The sequence below is a fragment of the Clupea harengus genome, chromosome 12 (genome assembly GCF_900700415.2).
Source record: "Clupea harengus chromosome 12, Ch_v2.0.2, whole genome shotgun sequence".
Taxonomy (NCBI): Eukaryota; Metazoa; Chordata; class Actinopteri; order Clupeiformes; family Clupeidae; genus Clupea; species Clupea harengus.
This window is the reverse complement of record NC_045163.1, coordinates 22,955,440-22,974,398: the sequence shown is the minus strand read 5'-3', so window position 1 is coordinate 22,974,398 and position 18,959 is coordinate 22,955,440. Positions and strand designations below refer to the sequence as shown.

The 18,959-nt window shown below is 43.2% G+C and overlaps 1 protein-coding gene across 3 annotated transcripts; it reads left to right on the top strand.

The window, feature by feature from the left end:
- Positions 1–25: 25 nt before the first annotated feature.
- Positions 26–17,625, top strand: c12h18orf25 (chromosome 12 C18orf25 homolog). 3 transcript variants are annotated; one of them, XM_012839895.3, is made up of 5 exons: positions 26–238; positions 3,784–4,510; positions 15,898–15,990; positions 16,851–16,935; positions 17,440–17,625. In XM_012839895.3, exons 2-5 carry the CDS (start codon positions 3,841–3,843, stop codon positions 17,591–17,593), a joined length of 1,002 nt encoding a protein of 333 aa, XP_012695349.1. In that variant the 5' UTR covers positions 26–238; positions 3,784–3,840; the 3' UTR covers positions 17,594–17,625. The 3 variants fall into 3 exon arrangements, with proteins under 3 accessions (XP_012695349.1, XP_031433545.1, XP_012695347.1); XM_012839893.2 differs by lacking the exon at positions 15,898–15,990 and having other exon boundaries at positions 27–238; XM_031577685.2 differs by lacking the exons at positions 15,898–15,990; positions 16,851–16,935; positions 17,440–17,625 and adding an exon at positions 7,751–10,262.
- Positions 17,626–18,959: the final 1,334 nt, after the last annotated feature.

The window sequence follows — 18,959 nt, the reverse complement described above, 5'->3', positions numbered from 1 at the left end:
TGTTGGCTACACTAACAGGAAGTGACGTAAATAAAAATGACTCAAACTCCGGCTAGTGGGGACATTTTGAATTGACCAAAGTGAGACGGCGTTCGAAGGAGTCTGTGATAAACTTAAAAACTTAAGGCTGTGATTGCAACTGGCTTATGCAATCTTGATGTTTGATGTTTGTGCGAAAGGAGAAGATCCAGTAGGATGGTGAAGAGCTTAGACACTTGAGGGCTTTTTTATTTCCCAGGTAAGCTGGCTAATAATCGTTGCTATGGATGCTAACCACCTAGTTAGCTGGCTAGCAGAGCTAGCTGGGAACCTATATTTGCCAGTGATTTCCTTCCATTGCTAGCCTTCCATTTTGGAAGTATTTCTCAATCACCGACAAGTGGTCATAGTACAGAGTTTTTACACCAAGTTTCTTAATTGAGCCCAATAACGGGGCCTTTATCACATTTGCTGTAGAAATCTGAGTTGGAACTGGGCTCTAGATTTCAAAGTGGTGTAGTAGGTAATTGGTTAACGTAAGCCAAGTGTTACTCCAAGGCCGCTGAAGACTAGCATGCTAGCTAGCTAGGCAGTCAGCTAAAAAGAACGAAGTTGGCTAGATAGCCAGTAAGGTAACTGGGCTTTGGGATGGCGAACTAGCTAGTTGTACATTTGGTAAGGTGGGGGGAACTGTCGCATAGCTAGCCTGTAACCTACGGAGAGTGCAATTTATGCTGCTATATGCTGGTTTGTCTAACTTGTTACCAGTGTCGACCGTATTTTGGCCCGATTGAAGAGACATCGCCATAAAAGCGTTAGTTTACTTATCAGTTAACGTGTACTAAGCCCAACCTGTCCGTTAAACTCGCGCCTCTAATGTACGTTTCATGGTGGATAACCTCTATGTAGTGCTCTGTCGAATCACAAGTGCCTGGATCGGAGCTTGAGTAGCTGGCTTGAGTTACAACGTGCTGCTCGCGGCAAGGTCCCGTCTGCAACATGAGCGCGTCTCGGAACAAGTTCGCGTGCAGACGTGAGTGATGTGCGGCTGGCGATAGTGTTTACAGGTCACGACATTAGGTATTCGAGTCTGGCCTTCTTGAACTGTAATACGGCTACCACCAACGCTCAGCAGAGGGATACTGTCGAGGTATCCGACCTAATGTGCGAGTTGGGATACCCTGTCACCTATCCTACATAGACATGAACTGTAGCAGCAGCGGGAGGAGGATGTAGACTGAGCTTGACAGATCACTCTCTTGGTAGTCGACCTCATGACCTGCAGCGGCCAGGTACCTCAAGCTTTTTGCTAATAATTAGTAAACCACACTAAGTAGCCTAATTTAAACGCGATCTTGAGATTGAAATGCGTTATATACACTTATTGGATTCTCTTATGATATGAAGTATCATGGAATACCAGTCGTTTTGATGCAGATCTCTTGGAGTACATGGAGTTCACACTCTTGACAGTTGTCTATGTGTTGGTGCTGTTTGAATCCCAATAGTGGCTGCTCTATGTGCGCATATTAATGCCACCCTTCTTTGTATCCTCTCAGAGTTTGAACGGTATGCATGGTGTCTGTTTGCTCTGTTGTAGGCTGCAGATTCAACTGCTAGGTACGATTGTGGTATTACTTAAGTCTTCATCTTAACATTGCAGTTGGATGCTTGTGTGAAGGTCTGTGCTGAGACATGCTCTGTTGTGTATCTACAATATCTGTTATAAACAAATGATAACTTCCGCTCTTTCACTGAATACTGCACCACACAGTGAAGGCCAGATGCAAGCACTGATTGAGTCTTGTCAGTGTTTACTCTCCCTAATGTGAGTTTAAATTGTCCTCTTGCAACCAATAAGACTGGAATCTTTCCTGATCATTCCCTAACTGGATTGATGTCAGGCGACTGCCAGTGATCTGGCATGATTGGTGCTTCATCTACATTGTGTAAATCTACTTTTACTTGTCAATTTGCATCCCTAACCAGGCACAGTTGGCACTTGAATCAGATGGCCCAGAGGGCTTGGATTAGCAGAAAGAGGTGTCGTGTAATGAGGTTGTTGTTCAGCTCTGCGGGAGACAGGCTAGCTACAGGATGAGTGCTGGGTGGCACTGCACTACTGCATCTGTCTCGTCCCTGTGTGCCCAGCCATCTGTGGGTGCTGGGTGGCACTGCACTACCAGATCTGTCTCGTCCCTGTGTCTACAGGATGAGTGCTGGGTGGCACTGCACTACTGCATCTGTCTCGTCCCTGTCTGCCCTGCCATCTGTGGGTGCTGGGTGGCACTGCACTACCAAATCTGTCTCGTCCCTGTGTCTACAGGATGAGTGCTGGGTGCTACTGCACTACTGCATCTGTCTCGTCCCTGTGTGCCCAGCCATCTGTGGCACAGTGTTCCATTTCAGGCAGTTAGCCTTGGAGGATCATTCGCTCTTAAGCGAATCCATTCGGGAGCATCCAAAGACTCACCTCACAAGATGAACTTGCCTCTGTGTTGTGGTTTTGTTTCTCTCTCTCTCTCTCTCTCTCCTTGTCCTGTTTCTGCTTTTCTGCATTGCACCACAAGGCAGGATTTAGATTTTCCACTTCTAGGCCTCTGTGCCAGTGTAAGTAAAGTCATAGACTAACCACATGCAGGCAACATGCCTACCTGCTTTCTTTCCTCAATTTACTGTTTTGGCACAGTCTCTGGTTTTTTGAAGTACAAGTGCTTATTTTCATTTCCACACAATATAGGCTAAAACAGTGAAATGCATACCTATCAGACCACTTAAATTGTGCACAAGATGAACTTGGATAGGTTATTTCATCAAAGGTAAAAACTGTAGGTGTTCTAGTTCTGTATCGTATAGTTCTGTGTTGGCATTTGAATGTATAAATAGTAGATGTTTTTGCATTGACAGGTGTCTCATTTATGTGTCCATAATACATACATTGTCATTGTGTAGGCTAGTGAAGTACTGTAGTGTTGCATTACTTTACACATGGTTTACCCTTGTTAGAGGTGCTCCTGTCTGTTTTTATTCTGCATCTATGGAGACATAGTTCAGACATCAACTACTTTTGTTTAGTGCAAAACACAAGTTGTTACTGCTGATCTTTAGTGGGCTCTTCAAGGTGAATGTGAATTGTAGTGGGCTCACTTGTGTCCATGTAGGCTAGACATTGCCTTTGTGAAGTCTGAAAGTACTTAAGCACGTTTGATGCTTTGGAGGTGAAGCAGCGGTTGTTTTGTCTCAAGTACAGGCTTGACAGGAGTCTCCAATGTTAACTACTAGATCAAGGCTAGCCACTGGGGGGAGACAGAAGTCCAAGAATAGCATGTATTTTCAGACACTGATTATCTAGTGCAGTGTCTAGAGTGAAGAGATGCTAGTTTTTCTTGGATACCATATGCAGTATCCTACTGGAACAGATTGTAATTGTACCTCTCAACTTTATCTTTTTTATATGTATGCAGCTATAGTGTTGGAGGGAGATCTTCCTAGTTACAAGACAGGTTAAACTGTAATGATGGATCAAGTGGTGCAAGCATGGTGGGTCTAAGGCCCATGTCTCTAAAGTTCACATTTGAGGGGGGATTTCGATGTGTGTATAGTATAAAAACCAATAGGCCTGTGAATGTATGTGTGTTGTGTGTGTTGTAGACGTTAATGTAGCATATAGCCCCTGTCTATAAGCTTGTGACTCTGGGATTTGTTTTAATGTTTAGTACACAACATCACTCTGTGAATAGTGCCGAATATACGTGGGCTCTGTCTTTGAGGCATACTAATAAGATCTGATGATCTGTTTGGCAGGCAAGCTCGCACCACCAAGAGCCTGTCTCTGAGACCCTACCCCGCACCCCGTCGAGGATGGCCAATCAGGAGAAGGATACGGAGACACTTCCTGAGTGCAGCACGGAGGACACGCCCGTGAAGTCCGAGACCACCAGCTCTCCGCTGGGCGAGGAGGCGTCGGCGGCGGGGGACACTCTCTCGGAGAGCTGCTCGGCGGGACTCCTGTCGATGCCGTGCCTGCTCAAGGACCTCCGACCCCAGAACACCGGCGGCAGCACGAGGCCGCGCGCGCACGACGAGAGCGACTCCTCCCCCTGCCTGCTGTCCCCGTCCTCCTCCGGTCACCTGGGCGACTCGGACACGCAGTCGTCGGCGGAGGAAGGCAAGCGCGCTCTGGGCACCGGCGCGGTCGTCGCCGGGGACACGGCGGCGACAGGCAGGAAGTCCCGCCGCTCGCACTCAGAGAGCGACACCCCCAACGCTACCATGGCGGCTAAGAAGAACCGGTGCCAAGAGCGGCAGGCGAACGGGCGCGTCCGGGTCCGGGGCCACCGGAGCCGGCTGCAGAAGGAGCGCATGCGCATGCGCAGGCAGAAAAGGGAGGCGGCCGCGCGGCGCAAGCCAGACCTGCTGCAGGACAGCAGCACGTCTGACAGCGACATCACCGCACAGTCGTCATCATCGTCGTCATCGTCATCATCCTCAGATAATGAGCACGGTGCCGGCATCAATTCACACACACCAGGTAATGCCATGTGGACACCTACACATGCACCTGCACACGCTCCAGTTAATAGCATCCTCACACAAAAATCTAGCAATTTAGCTGCATTTTTAGTGCACAGTCAATGAAGGGCTAGTTAGAATAGGCTATGTTATAATGCCATTGTGCACAAATATAGACGAATTTTGAAAACTCTGGCCATGTCTAAAGATATTATACCCAGCTACGAGACAGAGGTTAACAAGTTTAGATCTTGCCCAAGAAAGTGACAGGGAGGGTGTGCTCTATTTGTTTCTAAAAGAAATATCATAATTCTGTGAACTCACAGTGGAGGGTAGTGATAATTGGATAGCTTTCCTATGGCCATGCCTGACCTGGAAAAGCAAATAAATGTCAATCATTTCCTTGCCTTTAGATATCGTTGAGTCTATTTAGAAAAATTGGGGAAGTTGTGAAGTTGTTGTTGTTATTATTATGAGTGCTGAGTTGTTCTTGTTGTCTTTAGTATCTTGTGGAGTTCTCGGAGTGCAGCTGCTCTGCATAGAGACTGGGAGTCATTTGGTTTCAGTGACGCTTCTCTTTGCCTTGTTTGTGTGGCACTTTGTTCATCAAATGTCAATACGCTTTTTGATTACCAATTGTTGACATGATGTCCTTATCAGACACTGAAATGGCATATAGCTAGTGTTCACTATTGAATTGCTGTTAGCCTAAGGCCATTTACACATCAAGCTGGCAATGGAAAAAAAAACGAGCATAGCTTAAGGCTGTCTGCTTCATTGTCTGGCCGTGGCCTCTTGTCCATTGAAGTTAGCAGCTCTGATGCTGGGAGTGCTCAGTCGTGCTCAATCAAGTTCAATTGGCCTGACAGCTACTGTGGCAAGTGCCAGTGTTGATTGAGACAGGCTGAAGCATGGCTGATTTCCAGGCAAATCAGCTGCTTCCTCAAAACTGTCTTTGCTGTTGATAGACTTATCAAGTGTCCTTTCCTCCAAGGCACATGTTTTATCTAAATGGCATCTTTGACATCTGTCAGGCCTGATTATCATAGCTTTAAATGGTGGCTAAATCCACTAAGTACCATTTTGTTTCGTTATTTTCGTGAAATGTTTAAAAAAGTTTTTTTTTTTTAGTGTATAACGACATTAGTCATGTAGACTGCATCATACAGTACGACACGACACACAGAAACTAAAAACATACAATAACTGAGTATTTTTCTGAGGTAATGATTTGTTACCAGTAAACAAGGGAACCCATGCTCGAAGGCCTCATTAGCTGTTTGTAAGTTTTTTTTTTTTTTAAATCTTTTTTTTTTTTTTTTTTTAAATATTATTTTTTTTATAAATGTATGCTTTTCCATGACCTTTCATTTGGTACTCACACTTGCTAGTCTGTATCCTCGTCCTTATCTTTTAGTCCTTAGCTTATTAGTCTTCCCTCCAACTCAGAAGCCAAAATACATGATCTAAAGAAGTGAATAGTGCAAATTTAAATAGTGTATATACTTATACATGCATCCTGATCTTGCTTTAACATAACACACAAAAATATATATGCATACCTAGATCCATGAAATGGGATGGCAGTCTTGAATATTTGAAAACAAATGATGCATACTTTCGTCAGGGACCTAAATTCTTCCCAGGGATTGGACAATTTATATCACATGATAAAAATGGAGCTCCTTGATTGGCCAAAGAGTTTGTTCTCGTCTCAGGAAATCAACGTGGTGTACAATCAGAAAAAGATCATTTTCAGCTCTCATAAATCTTACCAGTTTTTTTTTCATGTCTCAGCCACCCATTACACGTTTGTTGTTCTTTGCTACACCTTATGTTGGTAGCATATCCATTGCACGGATCGAGCGGAATCCCCCTAATGAAAACGTAACTTTCTGTTAAGATGGTGCCTTTAACATTCTCACTAATTTATCTGGGTTGGAGGCACCAGAATTGAACAACTGACCCCTTAATATAGATAATTAGCTGTAGATTTAGAATATCCAATAAAACTCATTTTTTGAGACACTCAACTGATTTAGTTGACATGCCTCATATGGAGTCAGAGGTTATACTTGGGGTTAGTCCATACTCAAAGCCCTTCATCGGCACTTAGAACTCAAAGGGTTTTCCAGGGTTCATTTATGTACCCATCAGACGCAAGTCTTCCATGCAGCTTGTCCAGTCAGTGCAGTGAAGCCTAAAGACAACCCACACCGTGATCACTGCGTTGGTCTCAGCCACTGCTACTTTCTACCATCCTCTGGAGAAGCACTCGACGTAAGATTGAATAATTCCATATATCAATATGAGGGGCTGGTTTAAGTCATTTGGTTCAAACAACATTATGACCCCTACAGCTTTTTGGTTTTGTCTGGAACTGGTGTTTATGACCCCCTTAAATTAGAGAGAACGCGTCTGCCTTTCCCACTGGCTGCCCTGGCTATACACTGTGGGGTGTTGTGCTCTGGAGCTCCAGCCAAAACATATATCAGCAAGATACATCAGGTAGCAAGCTAGCTAGCTTACTTCAGTGCCAAGTGTGTTGTGTTTGGTGTCTGCAAGGCATGTCATGGTTGGCTATAAGCTGGTTGAGACTAGTTTTGGCAAAACCGCATAGTCTCTAGTCACTATATAGCGTTGTACTTCAGGTTCGAAAACCCTGTGAAAATGTAGGAACAGGTTTTACTGCAGTGTTGTGAACCGTCTAACCGCTACTTTTAAATTAAAAGCATAGATAGGGTAAACGGTGATGTGGTGAACTGAATTCGTTTTAAGCCATTCTCCCAAAGGTATTGTACTTATTTTATTTCCCTTAGGATATTTCCCTAAATCAGTTAGGGTGAAGTCTGGTTGTTTTGTAGATGCAAATTGAGCTAGTCTGAGTAGCGCATCCTAATATTCTTTGCATGGTCACAAGCATGTTCACAAAGCCATAAAGATGATCAAAATAATTGTAAACACATTTAAGTGAGATTAAAAGTTAAAAGCTGTTGTTGGTTAAAGTTCTGCTTGACCAGAGATTTGTCCATAAGATTGTTTTCATGTGATTTTGTATGTGGCATATTTGGCATATGTCTACAGCATGTCCCAGTTAAGTTTGAGCCACTGTCGTCTTGGCGGGAATCATTATCCATGAAATCCTTTTTTGACACACGCACAAACATAGCATGACCTCCGTCCGTTCGCATGTGTCCGCCTGTGTGTGTGTGCTCGTGACGTGTGACGTGTCTTTCTCGGCTTGGCCGCTGTCTTTAAGCTCGCCGTCGCCGTCGGACAGAATATTCCCGAGCAGCGTCCCACGGTAGGAGCCTCCTGGCTGAGGGCGGAGCCACCAGCAGCGGACTGGGCGGAGTCCTGGAGGAGGCGCTGACTCGATTCGCCGTCATGCAGCGGCAAACGGAGGAGCACTTCCGCGTGTGGATGGATCGCCTGGCCCGCCTCCACTCGGACAGCGACCAATCGGAGAGCGAGCAGGGAGGGGGGCGCGGCCGTCAAAGTTCCTTCCTTCCCTCGTCCGAGTCCCAGGAGACGCTGGCCGCCTGGCGCATGGCCCAGCTGAGCGCCAGCGTAAACGCTACCTTCCCCACGCAAAACGCCACGTGCAGCGGAGCCCCCGATTCTGTTGACCCCAACCTGCTGAATGTATAGAGGAGGACTCTCTCCCCCACATACTCTCTGCCTCCCAACTTTATCCTCCACCTCTCTTTCTTTTTCTGTCTCCCTTTCTTGCTCTTGAATCTCTCCATTTCCCACATCGCAACCCCTGCCCTGTCCAACATCTTTAGATGTTTCTTTCTTGCCCCCCTCTCCCCCCCCCCATCCCTCTCTGAGAGCATGTGCCTTTGAGGTACTCAGGAGCTTCTGACTTTTTGTTAACTTGTGCACGGCGTCGCTGACAAAAAAAAACTAACAAAAACAGATCCTCTTACTGCAGTATGCCAGCAATGCTACGCTATCGTGCCACTTAACACTGGAACCCACTGATTGCCCAGGAATTGCCCAGCAACGTCTCAGGGTTGCTTTTAGATGTGTTTGAAGAAATTGTTTGTTTTTACGTTGACAGTGTGCTTTTAGTAACGGGTCAGATTCTGAATTGGTTGTCGTTAGGTATGTTTTGTTTTTTTGTTTGTTTTTGGGTTTGAGTTGTATGTCCGATGTTCCTTTGCTGTAACTGGTAACCTGCATGTGACAAAAACAGAACAAGCCAGCTTAGCTTGACTTTCACTCGTTCACAGAGTTAGCATTTATGTACACAAACAACAGCCACGCTGTACTCATGAATGTGGTTAACACATTTGCTGTACCCCGTTTACTATTTACATTTGTCTTTAGATACTCAGACAGTACATGCACGCCTACAAGTGACCATTTGAAGATTCACTCTTTAACAAATGACCAGTTCATTTTTAAAATGCTTAAGCTATGAAAGTTGCTTTACTATGTTTTTTTTGTTTGTTTGTTTGTTTGTTTGTTTGTTTGTATGAACGGACTGAGTGCAAGACTACTTTCTAAGTGCTAACAAACATTAGGCTGTCTTTACACCTTTAACAGGGAGCTTAGGGTATCTCTCTAATTGCTTGTCAACGTCAAATATCTTTAAACTAGAGTGCCTGTTTATTCGAATGCCTGTTTACATTAAATACATACAAGGAAGAGTGAACCTCTGTGTGAGTGTGTTTCAAAGGCTGTTCTGTAGTGAAACAAGACATGAGCTTGTCTGTCATTGTATATCCTTAATGAAGATTCTACAAGTAAGCCTGCTCTTGTGGTATTAAAGCAGTGATACCTAAAGTGTGGGGCTGGCCCCTCGTAGGGGGGTGGGGGGGTGAGAAACTGGGCATGAAACGTAACAACCAACTACACTTTTTGTAACCCACACAAATGTTGTATGTCTGTGCTCTTACAGTATAGTAGCCTATAGCTAAGCTATTTGGTGCTGAGGTTCTAGCCTACTTTGTACATTTAGCCTATATATTATTTATTAACGCAATTCAGAACTCATTCAGAATAGCATGTAGAAGCTATTTACCTCATTTCAAACAAATCGGCCATGAGATGTTGGTACGACAAGCTACAACACGTTTCCCTCTGTTTCTCTGGCATTGTTTGTTCTATTTTCAAAATGAATTTTCTCTTCAAATCTCTCCGTAACATTTCTAAAATTAAAATGGTCCTCTTTCACCTGTTGACGTTTTCAAATCATTCAACCTTTTGCCACTTGGGAAGTTTTCACTCTGCTTGGACCCCGATGATTGGTGCTGTATTTTTTATTTAATTTTTTATAATCGTCAAAGGGGGTCATGCCATGAAAAGTTTGGGAACCACTATTGAAGGAAGAGGAAATTATTTGTTAACATCATTTAAACAACACCTGTTCCCTTATGGAGGATTCGGCATAAGTGCCCAAAACACCAGAATTGGAGTTAAATGTGAGTTTATTGAAAAAGATGAAGTGTTGTAAATGAAGGTTAAATTAATCCAATGATGAAATGTAAACACTTAATTTCAAATGCACTTCTGCCAGGTTGTTAGTTTGTAAAGTTTATTAAATGCTTTTGCAAATCACAGAGACATGAGGGCTCAATTTGGCACTACTCAATACTTTTGTAAGTAAGGATGCACTGATACCAGTATCAAGGCTGCGGTCAGGAGATGTCTCTTTTTTGCTGCCCTATCAGACCTTCCTGCTGGAAATAGTTGGGTATGGGAAGTTGATAGAATACCGGAGGAAAACTGTTAATTAATAATTATTACACAAATGTAAGAACTAAAAAAGTGCTATCGATGCAATCCTATTTGTGAGCCCACTTAAAGTGGCTAGTTTATTCTTCATGTGGAACAGAGAAGATTGTTGGTACCAGTTAACTGAAGTCAAGCCAGCCTGTTGTGGCTTTTGTAGAGTATTATGTAGGAGAGTAATCTCCTCATGTGCTCTAACATGCCTCTGTGTGTCGAGCACCTGATAGGACAGTATGCAGTCATTTGTGTTCTGTTTGATCAAGTGTAACATTTCCTTGTTTGTTGAGTAAAATGGCGGAAATATAGCATGCGGAGAACTGAATTAAATAGTCGAGTGTGTATGTCACTGCTTTGCCTCCTTACGTAGAAACAGGGAAGTAATCTGGGAGTAATGTGTCTGACAGGTCAACAGGCGGCTAGACACAGATAATTAGATTGAAATGGGTTTAAGCCTGTCAGCCATGCTGTGCCAACACTTGAGGCTGTGGTCTGAGGTGAGTCGCACTATAATGCACAAGATTTGCAATTAAGTCATTTTAATAGCGAAACCTTTTTTAGAAAGAGTCATATGATGATTACTAAAAGAACAGCTTAAATGCTCCATGTTTATTTGAGTAAATATTAACTAGTAACTTGTAATTGTGTGTTATTACAAAGAGTTGCCCACTCTCAGCCAACCATTCACAAACAACAAAAGGAATTTACGACCTCTAAGCTCAAAAGGATCTGTGCAACAGGACAGAGGAATGCTAAATTAGTTGGGTGCTTGAGACGGAGGGTAGCATCACCGGCTAAGGGCGTAATTTTCCTACTAGATTTGATTAACGCTATACTTCATCACCTTTAACTGTGACTAGCTACTAGTTGTCTAATACTAGATAACTAGCATAGCCGATTGTAGCCAGTTGCATTGTATCTGGTGTAAATCAACCTGTAAATCTATGCCCCAGATTAAAATGAGTCATTATTATTTGCAACCCTGTTAGTTAGCTTGTGGTGTAGCTAATAAATAATTAGAGGTAAGGCGGAGATATGCTTCTACGACTGCGCAGGGCCAGCTCTAGCCCTTTGGTTGCCCTAGGCGAGATTGAGTTTTGCGCCCCTATACTATTCTACATTGCAGTTCAACAATAAATGTTGCATGGACAACAAACACCAGAATAGTTTCAGAACGTTTTCTTTTTTATTATTTTAAATAATTTATTACACACTCAAAGTTAGAAATTAAGTTAACTCCATAAACTGTGCAAAACACTCTTAAGCACCTGTAAGGACATTTAAGCAAATTATGACCCTCTATACCCTAACTATACCCTCTACAAACAAAAGTGCTTTTATGGATACTGTACGTACCACTACAAAATATCTCAAATACCTCACTACAATTCTTCCAGTCATTTAGGCCACTCCTAATGAGGTGGTCATTTTTCTGTGAAAAGAGCTTGCAGCAGAAGCAATACAGAGTATTGTTTTTCCTTGAATATACAAGCCAGCTTCTCTTGATTTTCTCCCCATTTACTAATTTCCTGTAGAAGTGGTTGTGGTGGCAGCTTCTCCCATCATCTCTTTTTGGAAATGTAAAGTCTGGACTGGTCTGGTATGGTCCTCTGCAAACTAACTCTGTCCTTACCGGATCACAGAGGGCTGGCCAGTCAGCAGGATCTATAGGTTCTCCCTGGATAGCAGGAATTGTGGAGGGTGAGGTGTCTGCAGGCGGCAGTGTAGTTTCACTGGTGCCCTGACTGCTTGATGTGGTCCTGGATGTCCCTTCACCTTCACCTGTATTCAAGCATATTGTATAGCCAGACAAGCGGTGTTTAATATAATAAGTGAAATGATCATGAATGTGGTTGAACTTCTTTAAGAAAACATGCTATTGTATTTATTACATGCTAACATGTTTCTTTTGTACTTTAAAGTATGGATGTGGCTTGAATAAATACTATTAAATAGACTCACCTGATGCAGGCTGTGTCGGCCATTGTACAAATACATTTTATCTGACCATGTAACTTGTAGTAGATATATTACAATTACTGCCACAAGGCTAAATAATACTAGGCTACTGATTACAATTAGTAGTATTAATGTGATGTGATAATGAAAGTAATAATTGCTAATAATAATAACAATAACAAAAACAGCAACAGTAGTACTATCTAGTTGTGTAGGCTACTTACAAAGTTCAGAGGGAGGCGAATCAGGCGTCCTTTCTACAGCGGCCTCTGCAAAAATTGCCTGAGTGCATCTGGCCAATTTAAAACAAAAATAAACAAAAATTTTAGTATATTCCTGGGGAGGAACTGTACAGAAGGGTGAACACCACCACTATCCCCAAAATGGTTACTGTGTGTGTATGCACCTGCTAGTTGTGAATTCACTAAACAGAACTTATGCCATTTATAATTAATGTAGACAGGAACTGTACTTTTCATAACTAGCATACGTTATCCAGATACTGGTCTTTTGACATTTACATCCATGTAGGTTATCAGTGAAGTTACGTTTGCTAGTAATAGCCTACGTAGCAAATTAGCAAAGTAACAGTCGCTAGCTAGCTATAGCTAGCCTAAGTGACAGCAATGAAACGTCCAATATTAGCGAATGTCACGTAGCTGACACGCTCACGGCTCACCCCACCCTGGCAGTGTGCAGGAGCCCTCACATAACTAACGTAACGTAACTTAACGCAACGCAGTCGCTTTGACACAGTCGTGAACCTTTCGAAGTTCTCCGTCGGTTGGAGGGTGTCGCAAAGCAATTCACCGCCGGAACAGTAGGGGGCACGACGTTTTTTTTCCAAAGACCAGCCAATCAAATCGCGATGCTGAGAAAAAAAAGGATGGCAGACCAAACTCTGTAGATTATTGTATTTGTAAATAAAAGTTATGTGTTTGACTTTTTTTTGCTTAGATTTTTTAAAAGTTACAGAGAAAAACACTGCAATGTAAAAACCCCGTTAGTGTAACTGAAAAATACATCTGAGGCGATTCGCGAGGTGTCTGAGCCAGCTATCTAATGTTAGCATGCTACTACCCACAAGATAAACACAGCCCTGCGGTCTCCGTTACTTTGGTGGATAGTTAAAAAATTTGGGAGGTGTACGTCAGGTCACGGAGAGGTGCTCGGAGGGGGTTCGCAAAGACGCAGAGGGCTCTCCGTGTCTGCGAATACGGACGACCATAAATTAGGCTGTGTAGAGCTATCGGGAATAGCAACTGAGGTTTAACCAAAGGGAAATCTGTAATTATTAGAATCAGTTCTTCTCCTATACCTTTATATCAAAAACATCAAGGAACGTGTAGTTTTCAACAATAATGTTGACCCTTGTGCAGTATCACTTAAATGTCAAATGATTCAAAATTGAAATGGCATTACTTCAAAAAATACCATCCCCACAGTAGGAACTCAATGCAACAAAAGTCAGTCCACCTTTTATTGCTGAGATTCAAATTTTTAGTTTGTTTGAATAGTTTGTATGTCCTCCTTTTATATTTGATGACACTCCATCCTCCTACCATTTTTCAGAGACAATTTTGTTCAGCTGCTCTTTGCTGGAGGGGTTGTGTTCTACTTTTCTTCTTTAGAAACTCTTGCTTGAATTAGGGAGTATTTGGATTGTTATGTTGGAGTCCTCCTCTGCAAAGCCCCTGGAGATTGGCACTCCTTGTCATCCAATATTTTGGTATAGCCACAGGCATTCATGATGCCATCTTTAAACATCGTCTCGCCAACACCTTTTGCAACACTGTATCACACTCCCCCCTCCGTGTTTCACTGTCAGGACTATGCATTCACTGTGGCAGTCTTGGCCAGGTTCACTATGCATTCACTGTGGCAGTCTTGGCCAGGTTCACTATGCATTCACTGTGGCAGTCTTGGCCAGGTTCACTATGCATTCACTGTGGCAGTCTTGGCCAGGTTCACTATGCATTCACTGTGGCAGTCTTGGCCAGGTTCACTATGCATTCACTGTGGCAGTCTTGGCCAGGTTCACTATGCATTCACTGTGGCAGTCTTGGCCAGGTTCACTATGCATTCACTGTGGCAGTCTTGGCCAGGTTCACTATGCATTCACTGTGGCAGTCTTGGCCAGGTTCACTATGCATTCACTGTGGCAGTCTTGGCCAGGTTCACTATGCATTCACTGTGGCAGTCTTGGCCAGGTTCACCATGCATTCACTGTGGCAGTCTTGGCCAGGTTCACCATGCATTCACTGTGGCAGTCTTGGCCAGGTTCACCATGCATTCACTGTGGCAGTCTTGGCCAGGTTCACCATGCATTCACTGTGGCAGTCTTGGCCAGGTTCACCATGCATTCACTGTGGCAGTCTTGGCCAGGTTCACTATGCATTCACTGTGGCAGTCTTGGCCAGGTTCACCATGCATTCACTGTGGCAGTCTTGGCCAGGTTCACTATGCATTCACTGTGGCAGTCTTGGCCAGGTTCACTATGCATTCACTGTGGCAGTCTTGGCCAGGTTCACTATGCATTCGCTGTGGCAGTCTTGGCCAGGTTCACTATGCATTCGCTGTGGCAGTCTTGGCCAGGTTCACTATGCATTCGCTGTGGCAGTCTTGGCCAGGTTCTCGCCAAACATGCTGAGCCCCATCTGAGCCGTACTCATTTATCTTGGTCCATCTGAACAAAGAATGTGCTCCCAATATTCATCAGGCTTCTTTTTCATGGTCTTTAGCTAAGTTTAATCTTGCATTTTTGTGCCGAAGGGCAAGCAAGGGTTTTTTTCTTTCTTTCTTGGATGCCGTCCATAGAGGTTGATGTCATGCAATGTCTTTTGAACAGTCTGAGCGGTCACAGAAACTCAGATTTCCATTGATAACCCCTAGCACTGTAATCTGAGGCACTTGCCTATTTGTTTTTCAGGATTAGGTTGTGTTAGTAGCGCGCTCTCTGTGGTGTAGGATGGCCGCTGTGGCTCTGATAAGTGGTGTCATGGCTCGTTCTCTACCTCCTGATTACTGCTGCAAATTGTGTTTTGATTGATTTTTACTTGGTCACCGATCTTCCTGTATCCTTTCCCATTTTTGTGAAATCTCACAATCAGTTTTTTTTTTTTAATCTGGTAATTATTTTCCTTGTGGATCCATGATGCAGATACACAAAATTGAGAAAGTGCTGGTCATTTTATAACCGTGTTCATGCCGTTAAGCAAATTGGAAATCACATTGTGTACTCAATCTTGTTTCAATGATCACAGGTTTTCAAACTAGGGTGACCACAGGTGTTTTCAGTTCTGTTGCATTGAGTTTCTACTTTGAGTATTTGTTTTTAATTGTTCATAACAGGAAATACTCAACTTGTCAGCTGAGAGGTGATGCAGTTTTGAATCATTTGACATTTAAGGGCTATTGCACGGGGGGGGTTGTTGTAAGCTGTAACTAGCTGTAAGCTAGACTGTATCCAACTGCACTGTATCTGGCGTAACTCACCCAGATAGTCCCTTTATGACGGGGGTTACTTGTTATGAAGTATCAAAGCAGAATTTGTAACCCTGTTTGCATCCCTCGTTTGTTTGTTAGCTTGCTAAGTATAGAGCGGGAAGCATAGTCTGTAATATCTCCTGTCAGAGATTTAGCCCACCACACACATACTTTTTGAGCGGAGCTTTTGTGTTCATTGGTATTTTGTGTTTGTTTGTGCAGTTGGCCCAGAGGTGTTGGGGCATTATGACGTGTCAGATACCCACTCCGAGAAGGAGCTTCCATCCGCACCCCCCCACTCACTGCCCCCCTCAGGTCTGTGTCCATGGCGACCGCGTACCATGAAAAGTAACCTGTTGCCAGACCATGTTTGCGTAGAAAGTTTTGGCCGTAAAAAAAACCCAACATTTGCATTCAGACCTCTCGTCATTGGTGACGTTTTTTGTGTTTCATCACATCATGTATGTGATTGAACGGACCTAGCTTTGGTCCCACAGGTGCTTCAAAATCTGACTGCCAGTTTTATTCAGACATGGCACGTCTCCATGCAAAACTATACCCGTTTTCGTCATCGTTCAAAATGATTGATGATCAGTAGAAGAGTAGGAGAACAAACAAACCATAGTCTTAGTAATTAGTTTCCATGTTTTTGTTTTAACCAAATCTGGTTTCATGGTAAGCATCAATTAAATCATAGCTTATATACATATATTGTTAGTCTCAAATCACCAATAAAGCATAGGTTATATTCATAAATCATCAATAAATCATAGCTTATATACATATATCGTCATTCTCAAATCATCAATAAATCATAGCTTATTTACATATATCGTCAGTCTCAAATCATCAATAAAGCATAGGTTATATTCATAAATCAATAAATCATAACTTATATACATATATCGTCAGTCTCAAATCAATAAAGCATAGCTTATATACATATATTGTCAGTCTCAACCTAAATACCAAATATGAACCCCAGAGATCATAGTTTTTGTTTTATTCTCCAATGCTTGAACAGAGATGAACAAAGCTACATGGATGAACAGTAGTTTTGAAAACTGCTGTTTATTTTGCACAGTTACAACAGCAAAGCACTATGGAATGGAGCTGAAGTTTTAATATCTGTACATAATAAGTGTAAACGTCATGTAATGGTCTGCTTGTTTCAGGTGAGGCCGAGGCAAAGCCTCCTAAGGTGAGTCGACCCTCCTCAGACAGCGAAGTGGAGATTGTCGGCGTTCAGGAGAATCCCAGGTACACAGACACAGAAATGAAATGCGTAACCTTGGAAACCTTAATGAGGAATAAAAACAAAAACTAATAACATATAGGATTGTATGGAACAGTTATAGGAACTTGTAAGTCCTACATTTCTACTGCACACTCGGTCATATGCAGTGCTCTGTCATAGTGTGGTCATCCAATAGTGATTTCATGCATATGACACTTATCTTGTGATTTTTAGCAGTCATTTCTTTAAATGTATTTATATTTGGTCATAACATTTGAATATGCATGAGACTATTGGAGCTTGAAAAAATATAATTTATAGCAAATGCATTTTTTTACCATGCAGATTTTTAATAAGGGTGTGCTGTCAAACACGAGGTTTATTGCATAGGACCCCTGAGAATTTAGTGATTTTTTTTTTTTTTTAGGGTACCGAGTTAGCCACTGCTATCATCGGATATTAATATTTCAACACTGTATTATACATGACATATTTGATACATATCATCTTCCCCGTTGTGGCTGCAGGTTCCCTCGTGGAGGCGTCATAAAGTCTCTGTCCTCCTGGAAGACTGGGGCCAAGCCCACGTGGAACACAAACCCTAGCCAGTCCGGATGGGCGCCACCTTCAGAAGTGGTGGATTTGACACTGGAGGAGGACAGACAGAGATACCTGCTGTGACACATACACACACACACGCACATACACACACACACACACATACACATACACACACATACCCTTATACCTACTGTAACAGACACCCTCAAACACACAGAAACCTGCTGTAACACACACACACACGCACGCACGCACGCACGCACGCACGCACGCACGCACGCACGTCCCTGGTCACCAACACCTGCAGTTAAACCCACAATGTTTGTATAGTCCCATAGATTGTAATGGGTCCACACACTACATATAAAACACACATGGAACATAGACACAGACACTGCTTTGACACCACACACACTTACACATAGACGCTTTGAGGTGTGTGCACTGATCAATACTAGCCTGCATCCTCCTTATCTTCCTTTTTACCCATGTCAGGTCTTAGCTAATAAGCAATATGATTGTGTGTGTGTGTGTGTGTGTGTGTGTGTGTGTGTGTGTGTGTGTGTGTGTGTGTGTGTGTGTGTATGAGAGAGACTGAGTGAGGGCCCCATAAGAAGCTGCTGCCTGAGGAATGTATGTTAAGGTGTGTGTGTGTGTGTGTCTGTGCGTCTGTGAGAGAGACAGAGGGAAAAGGATATATACTCTTAAAGAAGCTGCTGCACGAGGTGTTTGGAATGCAGAGGCTCATGACGATGAACTTTTGTAGTCGCTGCTGCACTTTAAGGATTTCACAATCACGACTTCACAATCATGGTCACTCGTACACACCCGATCCTGTTACCTGTAAGGGAGGTTTCAGCTTGTTCTCACCCGAAAGAACCTGAATGGGTTTCAAGTGTGACTCAACGATTACATTCTCCCTCATTCACACACACTCACACACATTCACACTCACACACTCACACTCACACACACACTCACACACACACAGGCACTTCCTCCTGAAGCACAGGTGCCTGTTGCTCTAGCCCTGGAGATCACTAACCAGATGATTTGCCCCTTTTTAAATTATGTACACGTTCTATTTTCCTGGTACTCACACTGTTACTGTCATATTAGGCATAGTTTTGAGGGGCTCTAACAATTAGACAGCCAGCTGTCTAGCTGAAAATGTTGGATGCCAAGCTTCCATGGGGCTTTTTTGCCTTTTATTCTGCCTCCAATGGTGAATGGACAAATTTAGTTTGCATTAAGACTGTGTGTTCTGTTGATGCTAGATCACATGACCACGTCTCTGTGTGAATACTGCTGCAGCATTAGAGGGCAGAGCTGCACTTGGACTTTCAGAGGCATCACCTGTACAAACAGCTCTGTGTGTCTGCAGCGGGAAGCTCAATGGAAGTATGTTCTTAAAGGGGAAAATAAGGATGTGGATCTTTATTTTGTATTTTTCTTTAATCATTCAGAGATTGAAGCTCAGCCAGAA

Excerpts from the sequence above, each read along its gene's own strand:
- c12h18orf25 (XM_031577685.2), top strand. The coding sequence starts at position 3,841 with ATGGCCAATCAGGAGAAGGATACGGAGACACTTCCTGAGTGCAGCACG. Across the intron at positions 4,511-7,750 it reads CATCAATTCACACACACCAG|CTCGCCGTCGCCGTCGGACA; the intron begins GTAATGCCATGT and ends GCTGTCTTTAAG.